Here is a 15,811-nt window from a genome sequence, read left to right as displayed (position 1 = left end):
GACAACATTGGCCGCTCAAGGAAGATCTGTAAGAGGGACTGCGCTCTGTGAATATTTAGTGTTGCACGTCTCGCCCATTCCATTATTGCATTGATTTGTACGACTCTATCGTCCTGTTCTAATGGTTTGTGTTTTATAGGTGTTTTAAACACTCTTCATAGGATTGCTTTTCTAGTTTCGTAACAGTAGAGTCTGTTGACTTTTATAAACGGTTCATTATACCGTTAAAGAAAACACAAATCTGTACAAAAAAAACCCCACTAAAATTGCAACCATATTGAGCAAATGATGCAAGTTTCATGACATCTCAGTTCTGCATCCATACTAGACCCTGATTTTGCCCTGGAATAATGCGAGACATGCTTATCCCATTGGTAATGGCACTTGCTCTCCTCAAGGTAAATTTCTGCCCCAGAGGGATTGTTTAATGAACTGATTAAACCCTATCCTGACCCTGCAATAGTTCATTATCTCATTTGACCTGTTTAACCTGGACTGGCCAACCCATGCTGAGAGGTTTTCTCCCTGTCATTCTTTCAAGGACGTTCTTAATTCCAAAGACGCATCACGCCATTCTTGTGTTCCAGTTCTTCCAGTGGAATCCTGCGTGTGATGTAAGGCGCTCGTCACTTTGTATCAGCCTCGTGTGTTCTGGGAAGTCCGAGCTCTGTTGACTGTACTGCCTCGAAGCGGATAAGTTGAGGCGAGACTGCGGTGGCAGAGTGTTGCCCTGCGTTGTTGACATCTCGCCACTATCTGGTGTTTTGTGTACCCTAAAGCTTGCTGACCTTGCACTGTATTTAATCAATCGCTGAGCATTTGAGTGATGGCATTCAGAAAGCACAATAAACACTCAGATATCGGAAACAAAAAAAATAGTACGTCTCCTTCAATTTAAAAAAAAAAAAAACAACACTGGGAGTTTCTGTAGAGCACAATCAATTTGCCATGTAATGTAGGAAAAGAAATGTTCAAAACAGAATTGTTGCAAGCAGTTGCTGTCGCTCCTTTCGGTCATGTGACCGTGCAACTCGGACAAAAAGTGAAAGGTAAAAACGTTAACCATTCAGACAGAGATTCCTTCTGATGGCATGTACATTTTTTCAGTTTGTAAGCGTCTATGATAAAAGTCTGGAGAGGACCATGTGGTGTGTCCTGGACATGCAGAAGGACCCAGTCATCACTAAGGTCTACACTGCTTCCAGCACACATAACACGGTTAGACCATAAAAACCACACGCCTAGTAAAAGACGTTCTATTGTCCCGGCTGAAAGAATGTTCTAAATAAAAGCTGAACTGTTTTTTGGTTGTTTGTTTTTTTGTGATTTGTTTTATGTTCTCTTTCCAGGAACGGCATTCCTCTTTTGTTTAGATAATATGAGGGTTAGTTCTCCCCTGCCGGGCTGCTCTGAAATTTAGTCTATTTTTAAATCCTTTGCCTGAAAATTGTAATCTTTTTACTTTAAGAATGGAGCAGCGTCCCCACAGCCGGGTCTTTCTCTCGCTGTAATTGCTAACTGAGGCTTGTGCTCTGGGTTTTGAAGTGGGGACACTGCATATTGTTGCATGAGATGAAGCGTACCACCGCTGTGCAGCGGTCAGCGTTACAATTGGAGTGTTCACTGCTTCAGCTGCGTTTTTTAAAATCGCACCAAGCGAACGGCAAGGGGAATTGCGTTCGCAAGCCCTGGAGAACTCTACAAGGATTAAGACTTGCTGTATTTGTTAGGACTGAAGTGTGCGTGTGCCATCAATGTAGGATCCAGTCCAGGTGTTTGCTTCAACCATGTTCTGAATTAACCACATAGACTTCCAGCCGGGGAGCTAAAGCAGCAAAGTATTTAATTTGACCTGCAAAACCTGGAGTGGAATTTCTATCCAGGAGCAGGATTGGGCTGTACTTTAACTTGAAGCTGGGGTGGTAGTTGCAATAAAGGACCATTTTACTCCTGAACAGTGGCAGTTGCTCACTCAGGCACTGTTCCTAGTACTAGTTCAAGCTAGAAAGTCTGCTTTTAGTTCATCATCACATGGAATTGTTTGACTGTAGCTGCTAGCAGATGTATGTTTGGCACCGGATGATGAGATAAAACAGCACACAGCAAAAAAGTTAATTTTAATTTAATACCGAGGCACTGACACTGAGGAGTGCAGCTGAAATGCAAAATACGAAAGGGGGCTGGCTGGCTATTGTCTTTTCCAGGGAATTGAAACGATAACCCAGTTTACAGAGCCCGGCTCTGGGTGGGTGTGTGTAAACCGGGCTCCTCCTCTTGTGCTTATAAGTTTAAGACGGACCATGCTGTCCACTTGCAAGAACTCAAGGAGTCTGTGATACTGTAGCAGTGCGAGGGACTGGGGTGCTTTGCAATGATCTCTTCAGTGTGTGCCAAGCTGCCTGCAGGGTGTGTCCCTTCCACCAGGAGACTGTGTGTGCTGAAGGTACGTTTCTATGCTTTCATCAGAAGTGTTTGAAATGGTCAGTGCTTCGATCTGTGTTTCAGAGCAATCTCTGTGTTTCAAAGCAATCTGTGTGCTTCAGAGCTCCACAGTCTCGCAGCACGAATGCAAAGGAGCTGCCTGTGATTCATTTAGATGTGTGTTTTTGTGGAAGGCCACTTCCTTTTGGTCAGTGCCCGCTTCTGTGGTTTCTGAGGGTGATGTGAGAGTACGTAGCTGAGGTACGGTACGGCACGGCTTGCCTGGGCTGTGTAAACTGGTGGGACTGTATTTAATCCTACAGTAGAGCGAACATTTCAGGGTAGTGACTGTACCGTGGTATGCTTTCAAGCGGGTTACCCAGGGACTGTGAAACAGAGTGGGCACATCTCCACTTGATTTCCTCCTGGCACATGTTCAAATAAACAAAGACACAGAGAGGCAAGCGAAACCACACAACGATGTTTATTATCCAGAGCAGCAGCAGCAGCAGCACTGGCTCTGGGGTTCGGAACTGAGAGTGATATAGCCAACGGAGCACAGCATCGCGATGTGGATATCCAGAAGCACTAATATTGCAACTGACTGTCTACTGACACGAACGAAGTCGCTGCGCTTCAGTAAAGGAGTTGCTGTATACTTTTGTGTTGATGTTCCCATGTCTTTTGTGCCCTGCTCTTGAGAGCAGGCAGTGTGTTGGAGCGCTGTGGTAACGGCCCCTCCTCGTGTTCCCTGCAGGTGAGCTCTCTGAAGGCTGTCTGGGTGCTGTACCCTGTGCTCTGCCTTGTCATGCTGCCCCAGAGGTGCGGTGCCATGGCCCGGGCGCGCTGCGGCAGGGAGCTGGTGGAGGATCTGCAGTTTGTATGTGGAGACCGGGGCTTTCACTACAGTACGTACAACAGACTCAGTGAACTGCCGGTTCAGGCTTTAATATTGTGTCAGGGTGTTTCCCCGTGGCTTGCACAGAATCAAGATATATAGCCGCTTGGGATAAAGACGTCTGCTAAATTAATGAGGACTACAGAATATACTGGTATGCTAATAAGAAAATATGTCAAAATGCAGCTCCTGTTGTCAATATCCCGCTACAGCCACACGAGACAGCGCTGTGATTTTGAGACCATGTCCACAGTGGTGCTTACCTCCGTCATGTTTCAGGTAAGAGTTCCCGCTATGGCATTCGGGGTCGAGTGAGAGGGATCGTGGATCTGTGCTGTGTCCGGGGCTGTGATCTACAGCTGCTGGAGGCGTACTGCGCTAAGCCCAAACAGCCCTTGAAACCCACTCCCAAGCCGGGCTCCACGGCTACCCAGCAACTGACCCATCCAAAGAGACTGGCCCGGGACCTGACCTCCACACACGGCCGGCTCAGGCAGGTAGGAGCAGCAGAATCGATGAGAGCGGGCTGCAGTGTTGAAAGGGGGGTTTCAGGTACATTATCTGCTTGCTGCTCTTGTGCACGGAAGCGACCGGTACAGAGCTATTTGGTATGGTAGAGATACAGTGGAGCCTCTGGTGTGGACGCACAGCATGTTACTGCTCAGCCCAATGTGATTAAACTTGGTAAGGACATTCAACAGACCTTGATGCTTGATCCTTGGGAACCACATGTCCGAGATAAGAAACTTAGTCAAACAGACGCACGTTTTGACCAATGCCTGTTTTGGCTCAGCTTTTTATTGAAACTGTGCTTGAGGCTATAGATGTGACTTACAGCCCTGCTTTTTGTGTTTTCTTATTTTTAATTTAAGATCGTCTTCAAACAGCACCCCAGTAGGTACGTCTGGCCTTCACAGTTCAGGAGAATGGAGAGAGTGAATCCGGCTCCGAATCTGCGTTTCCTGATCCTGCGCAGATCTGCGCAGCAGAGCGAGGTCCTTTTAAAAAGGCTCTTCAGAAAAGCCCGGGCCGGCCGCTCCTCCGCTGGAACCTAGCAGAGTCGATATACAAACAGGAGATGGGTGGTCCGCCACCTCAACGTTGCGTCTTCATCACTTAGACAGGGTGTAATGCTTTGACTCTCCTGGCTGCTTCATGACGTCATCGTCCTCTCCACCTGAAGAGATCGATTGGCTTTTGTGACGTCAGGGGCTGGCTACTAACCAGCCCAGCAAAGACACCAGAGCTATAGTCCGTCTCTTATAGGTGTTCGAGCTGCGCCTGTGCAACCAAACTAATGCACCCAGAAACTCTGAGCTGCCAGCCTCTGTCTTTATATTGATATAAAATGTGAATCCTTCCGCACAATCTTTTTTTTGTTTTTAACAGCGTTTGTGTGTTTTTTTATATTCTTTTCTTACAGCAAAACTTGAAAAGCCCTTTTAGAAAGTATGTGCACTATTGATTATTTTTATTGTATGCTTTTTTGGTATATATATAAATATTTAAACACTATACTGTGACTTTGTGTATCAGTGTAAATAATGTTCCAAAATAAAACGAGTGGCATATTGAAATGTTGTGTAGAGGTAACTGTGTATAGGGAGAAAGGAGTAGTGGCAACTCTATACATATATAATTTACTTCTTAGCAGACGCCCTTATCCAGGGTGACTTACAAGATATCACATTATTTTTACATACAATTACCCATTTATACAGGTGGGTTTTTACTGGAGCAATCTAGGTAAAGTACCTTCCTCAACGGTACAGCAGCAGTGTCCCCACCGGGGATTGAACCCATGACCCTCTGGTCAAGAGTCCAGAGCCCTAACCACTACTCCACACTGCTGATATATATATAATGTGAGGCATAACTGCGGTATAACAAATGCGAAGTATTTTTACACAAAAGGTTTAAACAATTCCTGGAATACATTATTTTGTAAACCGCAGTTTTTTTGTTTTTTTAAATTTAATACTGCAGTCTGTAACAGTACAAGTTAGATATTTATCTTCCAGGAAAGCCCCATAACAAGTTTCATAGAATAAACACAGTCGTACATCAACAACCAAGACCTCAGAACTGAGGTATGCAGAACACAGAAAATCGCTAAATGTCATGCGCCATGCAGCGATAATCAAATCCATGCTTCTTGGATTAAAGGCTGAGCTGATTCGCAAGCATACGCGTCAGCAACAGAGCTGAAGATTTGGGAAGGCGAGCTGGGCCGAGCTCTGCAGGGACGCATTGCAGTGGCTGCTGTATGAGCCTCATAATCTCCACATATCCAGGAGAATGCGCGGGCATGCTTTACTTTAAGAGTGCGTGGTTTGTTTTTTAACTTGTTACTCTTAACTCTTACCTTGCCAACACATTACCAAATCCTTTTTTTTCTCAAACTAAAATACATCTATAAATCTATTCAGCAAACGATCTCCAAATCGATCATGTCATTTGTTTGATGAAAGGCGCTTCTAAGTGCGTTCCTGTGGTAAGGTCAAGCAAAGTAGAAAATGCCATCAGGTTATATTTCCTTACACCTATACCTATATACTGAGCAACAAAAGAAACGAATCACTTATATTTGAACATCAAAATAAACGTATCAATTATATTTGAGAGAAGCAGTGTGGAGTAGTGGTTAGGGCTCTGGACTATTGACCGGAGGGTCGTGGATTCAATACCAGGTAGGGGACACTGCTGCTGTACCCTTGAGCAAGGTACTTTACCTAGATTGCTCCAGTAAAAAACCCAACTGTGTAAATGGGTAACTGTATATAAAAATATTGTGATATCTTGTAACAATTGTAAGTCGCCCTGGATAAGGGCGTCTGCTAAGAAATAAATAATAATAATAGTATTTGGATAAAATTCTCTAGATGTGTTTGAAAAACGACAAACTCTGTTTTAGATCAGGTGCAGTGACTTATTATTGTGTTGATTAATAATTGACATCACGAAGATGCTGCAGAATGATCTGTCGATCTGGGGCAGGTGTTGTGACTCTTGGTCTCCCAGTTGGTGGCGCTGTCATTGACACAGTGTGTCTGGTTATACCGTCTCGCCAGGTTTGAAATTGCTGGCTGTGTACACCCAAGACGGCGAGGCACAGCGCGCTGCCCTAGTCCAGCCTCCAACATGCCGATCGCACGAAGGCGCTGTTCTCTCGACAGACGTGGCATATTGTTGTTTTTTTTTTCTGTGATTTTCTTTATTGCTTTTATTCACGCTTGCAATTCAACAGCTGAAATCACTCCATATCCAGAGTCCAATCAACTGTCTCACTAAGCAGGTGATTAAGTGCACATGCTTCATTCACAGTCACTCAAGCGTGTCATGGTCAAGGGTGAATGATCGAGTAAAAAGAAACCAAAAACATTTCGTCAATGTCCATCATTCATATACCTTTTTTTTTCGAAAATAAATGTGTTGTAACAGTGATGAGTTTCTTTTGATGCTCGGTATACATAGGTTCAAATATATTAACTAAATAAAGATACAAAATGAACATCTTTGAATGCATCAATTAAAAAAGGTGCCCCTGAAAATCCAGACAGATCAAATGCCAGCTAGAGACTCATTTAGCACATGAGACGAGAATTGATAGACCACTTTTAAAGCGCACCTGTGGCGCGCAGACCATGTATTATTTGGTTTATATTGTTGCCTGTGAAGGAAAGCAACGATTTTGTTGATATTATCTTCAAATTATTTATTTTTTAGACGTACAATTGTTACAAGATAACACATTATTATTACATACAATTACATTATTTCCTTGAGAGAGTACCTTGCGCAAGGGTACAGCAGCAGTGTCCCCCACCTAGAATCGAACCCACGACCCTCCGGTCAAGAGTCCAGAGCCCTAACCACTACTCCACACTGCTGCTCATGTATGCATTACTTAGCAATACTAACTGGTCTGCTGTGACACAGGCCAGTGGGGTCGCGCTGTCATTGCTATTGGTAGAAGGGGTTTCGCAGTACCGCGGAGTTTGACTGCTACAGAGCGTGTTGGCTGCATGCTTTAAAAAGCTCTCCTGACAGGACAAACTTTTTTTTCAGACGAGACTCGAGTTTAATACAGTTTATATCAGATTTAAAAAATATATATATGTCAAATAATTCAAGTGTGTAAATACTCAGATTGTTTATAAGACCTGTTTTCTTTTTAGTTCTGTATTATTTATTTACTACTTAACGGCTTGTCTAAGTAGAGTTGTTTACTGCAGTGTAGCACCAATCCTCTCTCAGGTCAGATCTACTCTACAAACACAAACGCGACACTGGCACGCGTTTATACACAATGACGTCATCACCGTCAGAACTACTTCAAGCTGACTCATTGAACTGGGGCTCCAGTTTTACATTAAAAAATAATAATATATAAAATTGAGCCATATGTTTCAAACAAGAAGCCCCTGCCAAACTTAAAGGTCACAGCGTGAAACGAAGGCGCAGATTATTCCGAAATCATTCAGCCACGTATCTCGAAACATCGTTACACCGCGTAATAACATGATCCAGCCCTTATAAAAGTTTACCACGGCAGATAAGCAGTTTTTCAGTTTTCCTCATGTTTCCCCATGGCTATGGTTTACCATGCAATGTCGTGTCTTTCAATAGGATTTACCATACCTCTCTGGGCTTACCTACGCTTTAACATGTTATAAGAGAACACAGGGCTGGTTGATCACATGTACAAGCATGCGCTCATGGCTCTTCTCGCCCACCAGGGGATTGTGAGAAGTGTTAATTCATGCATGCTTGCCTTGTGGACAGCATTTGTTACAAAGCAACATGGAATGAATCCGGGTAATTAAATCCACATGAATTAACAGGGGGCTCAATTCAAAATGAATGACCTCATAAGTGCGTAAGATATTGGAGTGTTACTCCTGCGCTATGCAGCCGGAATTCATTGTGCATTTGCGGCCATTATTTTAAAGTTCTGACGCTGTTAAAGACGATCACATACGAGAAAGAGCTGCCGGTTTCGCGCAAGAACTGCGATCTACCCAGGCGGTGTCGGGCAGAGTTTGCTGGGATTGGAGCCCTGAGAGGACAGGTTTTCTTGCGGTCAGTCCAGTACTTGCCTGTCCTTGAATACTATAAACAAGACGATAGGGAGCCTCCGCCGCGCTGGCTATCTTGTGTATCACAGGTGAACAGCCTTCACCAAACTGCAAATAACAGGTTTTTGGAAGACAAGTACCAAGTAAAGGTTCACATTTTACTGATTAATCAGCAAATTACAATCTTGGCACGCTTTATGTTTTTTTTTTTTTCGTTTTGCGTTGAAATAGAAAAAGATAATAAAGCGTTAGACTAAACTTCAACACACAGAGTCTCCTTCTGAAAGGCATTTGTTACCAGTACCTAAAACCTGCAAACCAGTCTCAGTGCAGCCTGAGCATGTGGTTGTCAATGCAGATGCTCTACAAGGGGCTTCTAAACAATGCGTAAGACCCATCCGCTGCTGAAAATGCAATGAATCAATTCATTTTGAAAAGGTGTATATAGTATATAGTTTTTTTTTGCTGAGTACTGTTTTATCGGTGAAGTAACAGGCCTGAAAATGTGCAGGTAGAATGGACTCCTTTATTTAATCTCTAGTGACCTCAACACCAAAGAAGGCTGGAGATCTCTATGGAAGACCAGCTAAAAAGCACTGAAACACTTAACGTAAAACCTCCAGTTAGATTGCAATACCTGAATGCAGGAGTATGTAGTGTTTTAGTATAAGGTGTACAACTCCCATAGGTTAAAACCACAATGTAAAGGCACGTTTTCTGAACTCTCAAGAATAAAATATCACACCTTTTATCATTTTGTTTTTGCCTAGCCCCCCCTTGTTGAAGAATGGAGACCATGCTGTGCTGGGAGATTTCTTTGGACTGAAAACCATGAGATTTAGCTGGGGTGTCAGAGAAGCAAAATAGTCCAGAGCTCTCACTGCAAGACAGCCCTTAACGTAGCGGAGAGAAGCTCCCGTTTTTAAATAGTACACGTTACCTGGAAGGCAATACTATCCGCTCTGCGTGTCTCAGATTACTGGCTTTGTAAGATCTCCGTTCCAATCGCTGTGTCTCCCACGAGTCACGCGATTCTGTCATCTTTAGAACCTGCTAAGTAGGCAGCGCTGTGATTGGCTGGAGGAGGGAGCAGATGCTGCCTATCATGTGCTCCTTGAAGCTCCTTGCATTGTGATTGGGTGCAACTCATGAACAATCAGAGGACAGAATGCAACTGGTTCCTCAACCCAGCCAAGAACAAAGGAAAGCTCCAGCAGGCACGGCTGAGCTTCCCAATCAGAGTGCCCCGGGGGCTGCAAGTAAGCAGCAGGGATAGCGACGAGCACAACACCCAGATAACGCGCTGATAGGCTGCAGGGCTGTTATAATACTGTGCTGCTTGCAGAAGAGAGCAACCTTGAGGTTTCAATCCAGGGAAGAGGTTATCGCTGGGAAAGAGGGAGAGGGGGAGAGGGGGGAGGAAAGAGCACAGAAGGAGTACGAGTGGGGTTGGGAATACAGATTTGAGGACACATCGATTATTTTACAGAGGTTTCCCGTATTTTAGTGATCACTTTCTTATACATTTCACCCATTTTTACATCAGACTTGCACGTGTAAACTTCCCTTGGTTCACCGTGGATGGCGGAACTTCCTTTGCAAAGAGTAACAGGCTTAGTGTTTTGGGATGCCCTGCCATTATGGATTGTGTGCCCCTGTGTGAGCCCCTGTATTTCTATCTGAGAAAGTGGCTGGAACACACCTGGTAATGAATTGCAATGGCTTCTCTTTGTGCCCTTGCGTCATCGTGTGCGTCAGCCCCTGCGCTATCAGTTCACTCCCGCGAGGCGCTTCTGATACAAACCTCTGACGTCGGGTCTGCCCCAGACGACTGGCAACGAGGCAACAAGGCTTGCCAAAGGAAACGCAATGAGAAGACAGTGGGGTCAATGCTGGGGGGGGGAGGGTCATTTAAAACAGTTTAAAACACTAAAGCGATTCCTGATCCAGTCCACTTGTGTGGTATGTCATGAAAGCAGAAAGCAGATTCATTGTAACCACATGCAGACTCTGCCTCCTCTCTAAACAACATCCTCTGTTTTGGATATAAAGTGGTATCACATTGTTTTTATTTATTTATTTGTTTCCAGCGTTTTTCTTTTTGTTAACATGCAATATCTCCGGTTCCCTCGCGCTTACCCTTCGACCACATTCAAGTAAACAGAACCTCTCGCTGGGATTTTGCCATTTAAAAACAATTGCCCTTATAGAGGTTTCCTATGATTCTGCGGTTGTGCTGTGCTTTTTCCTTGCTCATAACGACGTGTGTTAGGCTTTATCACGGTTTGCTAAGGTTTTTAAATGTGCTTTACCGTACCTCTCCGTGCTTGCCTGGGTTCTACCATGCCTTCGATTGATAGAAATGTCTCTTAAGCTCACTTGACCTACAAGTTAATGTTCAAACCCAGGGTTTATAGGTCCCGACCCCTTCTTTGTAGCAGAGCTGGTTTGAAAAGTCACAGACTTAAACAAATAAATAAAAATAATAATTAGAAACATGCTTTCAATTGCATTCAAACTACTTAAAGGACCAGCTGCAAGCATAGCCACTGCTTAGTTAAATGCAATGGTTATATAAACTATGTGCAATTCCCTGGGTTATACGCTGTGTGCAATTCCATGGGTTATACGCTGTGTGCAATTCCATGGGTTATACGCTGTGTGCAATTCCCTGGGTTATACGCTGTGTGCAATTCCATGGGTTATACGCTGTGTGCAATTCCATGGGTTATACGCTGTGTGCAATTCCATGGGTTATACGCTGTGTGCAATTCCCTGGGTTATATGCTGTGTGCAATTCCATGGGTTATACGCTGTGTGCAATTCCATGGGTTATACGCTGTGTGCAATTCCATGGGTTATACGCTGTGTGCAATTCCATGGGTTATACGCTGTGTGCAATTCCCTGGGTTATACGCTGTGTGCAATTCCATGGGTTATACGCTGTGTGCAATTCCATGGGTTATACGCTGTGTGCAATTCCATGGGTTATACGCTGTGTGCAATTCCATGGGTTATACGCTGTGTGCAATTCCATGGGTTATACGCTGTGTGCAATTCCATGGGTTATACGCTGTGTGCAATTCCATGGGTTATACGCTGTGTGCAATTCCCTGGGTTATACGCTGTGTGCAATTCCCTGGGTTATACGCTGTGTGCAATTCCCTGGTTCTGTGCAGGCAGGTCTTTTTTAAGAGGACAGTCTAACCATGTAAATGATGAACTGTGTGTTTTCCAAGATTTCAGGATGTCAAACTTCAAAATTATTTCGGACATTCAGTTTCTGTTTTCTGACTTTCTTTGTGGAATGCACTTGTGTATAAACGATTTCTGTTTCGAAGGAACTCTGTGCTGAGTCAACCACGCGATTAAACAGAAGTGTTGCTGTTTTTATTTTTTCGATTTTGAATTAAAACCCTTTCTTCATAAATGGTATGTGTGTGCAGACCAGCAATGCTATACTGTATACATATTTGACCAGTTACACTGATTTGCTGAAAGTGTAAGGTTTCTTGTTTCAAAATAAAGAATTACTGCAGAAACTTGAGTATCTTTGCCTAATCTCTGTCCACGTCACTTGGCAACGTTAACGGTGGTACATCACATTGAAAAACAGCAACTTCTAATAACGCACAGTGAAAGCAGTGCAAAGAAAACACACAGCTGGGTATGTCTGCATAGTATTATTATTATATTAAATGCATTGTGCATGCTTGGAAGCAGCATGGTAAACTGCAAGAATTCACTTCTAGTATCATTCAAGGTCAATAGAATGCTTCCCTGGCATGCATCCTGTCCATCAAAAGAATCCTCGTTGCATCCCTTTGGAATCCAGTTTGAATGCAACAATCCGAGCATGAATGAAGGAATGCTTTCTCGATACGCCAGGGCAGAGCTTGCAGCCGTGTACCATACACACAATCTTGCAGTTTATCAGTCCTCCTCTCTTTGTATAAGACTGAGCGAGCCAGTCAGTCTGTGGTCAGGCCTTGATATCCCTGTACCGATAACGGGTGTAAAGACAAACTCTCCGGACGGCACGCTTGCCAGCCACTTATCACCGGGAAACAATAACAGGGTTTTCTGGGGCTGGTTGTCTTGTTCTGTTGAGGGGCAGTTAATCACCTCCAGATCCTCCAGTAAGCATGCGTAGCTTCCATCTGCGGAAATACCAGTGACTGACACGCAGTCTTGTCTGTGTGGATCTTGTTTTCCTGCCCAACTTTCTTGGTGAGCATAACCAGTGTGTTGTGAAGGCCAGCAGCAGGCTAAAAGAAGGAATTTACCAACGATGTGCCAGCAAACCCAAAGGGCTGCTGTTCAGACCACCCTGCTGGCTTTGAACCAATCGCATCGTATAATCTGGGGTCAACATACTTAACCACCTGAAAGAACAGCAAGGCAAAGGCTTCAAGAAAACTTTCCTGTAAATCTCTCAACTGTTTGTCATCAACACATATTTCTTCGAATTCCCAATTCCCCTCTGGTTACCAGAGCAGGGAGCATTGGCACTGTTTTCCTGCTTTCATGTCTTGCTGTTGACGCATTGAAATTCAACATCAGCATGCATATGTTTGTAAGCTTGTGTTGTGCAAGGCAAGTACAGAACGCTCATGTGCCTAGCCTAGACGAAACACAAATAAAAATAACACTGCTGGATAAATGCACGCTATTCTGTGTAATGTATCGGACACACAAGGTGACATAAACAACACACATCCACACAGGCAGGTCCGCTGGGCTGTGTTTTCATGCCACGGTCATCGCATGGGGATTGACAGAGAAGCGTCGCGATGAATCTTTCATTTGGAAGCAGGGCTTCCACCAGCGTTCCCTGTCTGAAACGCTTCCAGATTCAGCATATCCTGACATAACCTCCTCCACGCACACAGCGGGACAATCACCAGATTAAACTGTCAGCGAGAATCGGCGCAGGAGGCCGGGCAGCTTTATAAGTTTCAGGACCCAGAGGAATGTTGAGGGATTCTGGACTTCATGTTAAATTCCTGCGAGGGCTGCTGTAGCATAAAACTAATATTCATAACTCCCACAGCCAATGCTGAAACAGCTTTGTTGTTTCTTTAAGTTGCTTTCATGTTTTTCCATGTTGATATTTATTTTACAGCCATTGAATAAAGTATTAGTAAAGTATTTTCCTATAGGGGCATGTTCGTTGACAGGAGACCAAGGATACAGCTTTAAGAGGCTGTTGGAGTTCCACATGACGGGTGCTGCTGGAAGCGCCTTGTGTTCGGATTGGATGTCACTGAAGTGTCACACCCAATAAGGTTGCATGGAACTCTCAATTGCAATAAGTCAGTCTGTCGTTAGCCTCTTTTAGAAGCTTTATTAAATGATCGATCGATCGATCGCCTAAAATCAATAAAAAAAAATAAAGCATGCTGGATGTTTCTAGTCCAATGAATGCATGAGAAAAGTCTTGCAATGTATTTTTTTTTTTCTGAAGCAAATGGTAGGGTGCTAGAATGCTTGAGTAGATAACCCAAGCCAGCTGCAGCTGAAAAAACATGTTTTCTCTGATTCTGAAACTACAAATAGATTGAAAAAATATCTTGGCAATTAAAAAAGAGGAACAACTTTGAACAGTTTTGGAAAGCGGTTCCAGGAAGATGAATGTGTGTGTGTGTGTTTGAGTATATTTTTGCAGTGTGTTGCAGGTGAGCCTCACAATATAACACCCCCACATGCAGCTGTGCAGGGCAGCGTTGCTTCCAATGACTCTGTGCAGCCATTCTGCGGGGCTCTCCTTGCACGTACTCAGATACTGTGTATGTGTTTCTTTCTGACGTCTGTCATTATGTGCATTGACCTGCCACCAATACCAAAGGAAACGACACAGCATGTGCTTTTCCACGCTGCAGTAAAAGACTCGTGCTTTTCTGCCACCGCACTCTTTCTTTCTTTCACAGTTTGCACGTCCTATTCTTTGCAGGGAACTTTCTCTTCTGTCATTCATGACCACGGCCACAAGGGGGAGCTATTATACAACATTGTTATCTTGACCCTGATTGTGTGCCTCATCTGTTTTTTTTTGTTTTTTTTTAAAGTGTTGCCTGTAAAATATCATCAGCATAATAAAAACAGCGTGTACTTAACCCTGTAAACTGCTTTCAAATTACTGCATCAGTATAATTGATACACAGCCTCTGCATGTACCACCTTCCACCACCAGGGGTCTCTGCTTAGCCACGCAGAGTACCTGAGAGGCAATGTTACGCAATGGAGCTGTCATCGGGTCACGTGGAACATGAGTGACTGGGCAGTATACAAGGCCTAGAGCAGTTAGCTGTAAGTTGGGTAGATGTCTCAGCAATCACTATATTTGGGAAGGTCTTTATTGGAGTGGATGGGAAGCACTTTTTATGTCTAATCAAATGAAAGTGTCCCTGGTCATGAGTCTGGATAGTGCGCAGTAAGAAAGGGGAGTGCTGTCTCTGTGGATTAGGGCTAATAAAAAGCGCTGTCTGTTTCCAGGCTCCTGCCTGGGGCGGTGGCCACGGTTGGTCTCTTATTCTTCTTAGTTTTGTTTTATTTTTTAACCAGGAATGTTCATACGGACAGACGTTTCCTTGTGCTCCCAGATAAAAAGAGCCATCGGCTTGTAACGAAATTACAGCAGCTTTAACGTTTTTCTTTTTTTAAAAGGCACAGCAAATAATTTACACACTGACACACACTTGCACACACACACACACGCACACACACACACACAACTTCCTGGTCATGCTCAGCAGTCACTTAACGTTCTTTGAAACAGAAGGGAAAAGGTGTGGATCAGGAATGTTCAAAGTTGGCTGCTCCACTCCTGGTCTTTGTTCCAACCCTGTTCTAAACTGTATTTTTTTTTGACACTTTGAACCTGTACCTAGTCTGATTTTACCACAAAAAGCACGCTTCCCTATTCCTCCCCAGCCTGATACCATTGTTCCCTGTGATTTGCGGCACAGTGTTCCGGGGTGTTCTAGATTCTCTTCTCCGCGTGTGACAGTGCCACACAACACCTGCCCTTATCTCATGCAACCTGACACGATGGCAGAGGAGGCTTCTTTTCTTTTCTTCTCTTCTCACTGTTCCACCCCCCCTGAGTTTCTGAGAAGGAGCTGTTCCGGCTCCTCCTGCCCTGAGCACAGCGCTGGCCCCTCATGACTGTGGTGGCTGGGGTGACCTTTCAGAAGCTCTGGTGCGAAGCAGTTCAGAAAGGGGGCTGGAGCGTTCCTCAACGGCCTCCTGCAATTTACCACAAGGCTGTCAGCCATGAGAAACACTTTCACTTTCATGACTCACCCTGATTACAATGCTCTCCCAGGCACGTTGCAACAGGAGGGTTCCAGAAAGCACCAGTAACATTAGGAGTAATCATGTGGACTATTAGAGGCAGCTGCACTAATCCAGA

At 44.2% G+C, this 15,811-nt stretch overlaps 1 protein-coding gene across 1 annotated transcript; it reads left to right on the top strand.

Annotated features, from left to right (window-relative positions):
• The first annotated feature begins 1,350 nt into the window (after positions 1-1,350).
• On the top strand, positions 1,351-4,911 carry LOC131702087 (insulin-like growth factor I-A). Its single transcript, XM_059003845.1, has 4 exons — positions 1,351-2,443; positions 3,179-3,329; positions 3,599-3,816; positions 4,192-4,911. The coding sequence occupies exons 1-4, from the start codon at positions 2,372-2,374 to the stop codon at positions 4,372-4,374; spliced, it is 624 nt and encodes a 207-aa protein (XP_058859828.1). The 5' UTR covers positions 1,351-2,371; the 3' UTR covers positions 4,375-4,911.
• The last annotated feature ends 10,900 nt before the right edge of the window (positions 4,912-15,811 follow it).

The sequence above is a fragment of the Acipenser ruthenus genome, chromosome 29 (assembly GCF_902713425.1).
Source record: "Acipenser ruthenus chromosome 29, fAciRut3.2 maternal haplotype, whole genome shotgun sequence".
Classification (NCBI taxonomy): Eukaryota; Metazoa; Chordata; class Actinopteri; order Acipenseriformes; family Acipenseridae; genus Acipenser; species Acipenser ruthenus.
This window is presented reverse-complemented; position numbering and strand designations above follow the sequence as displayed.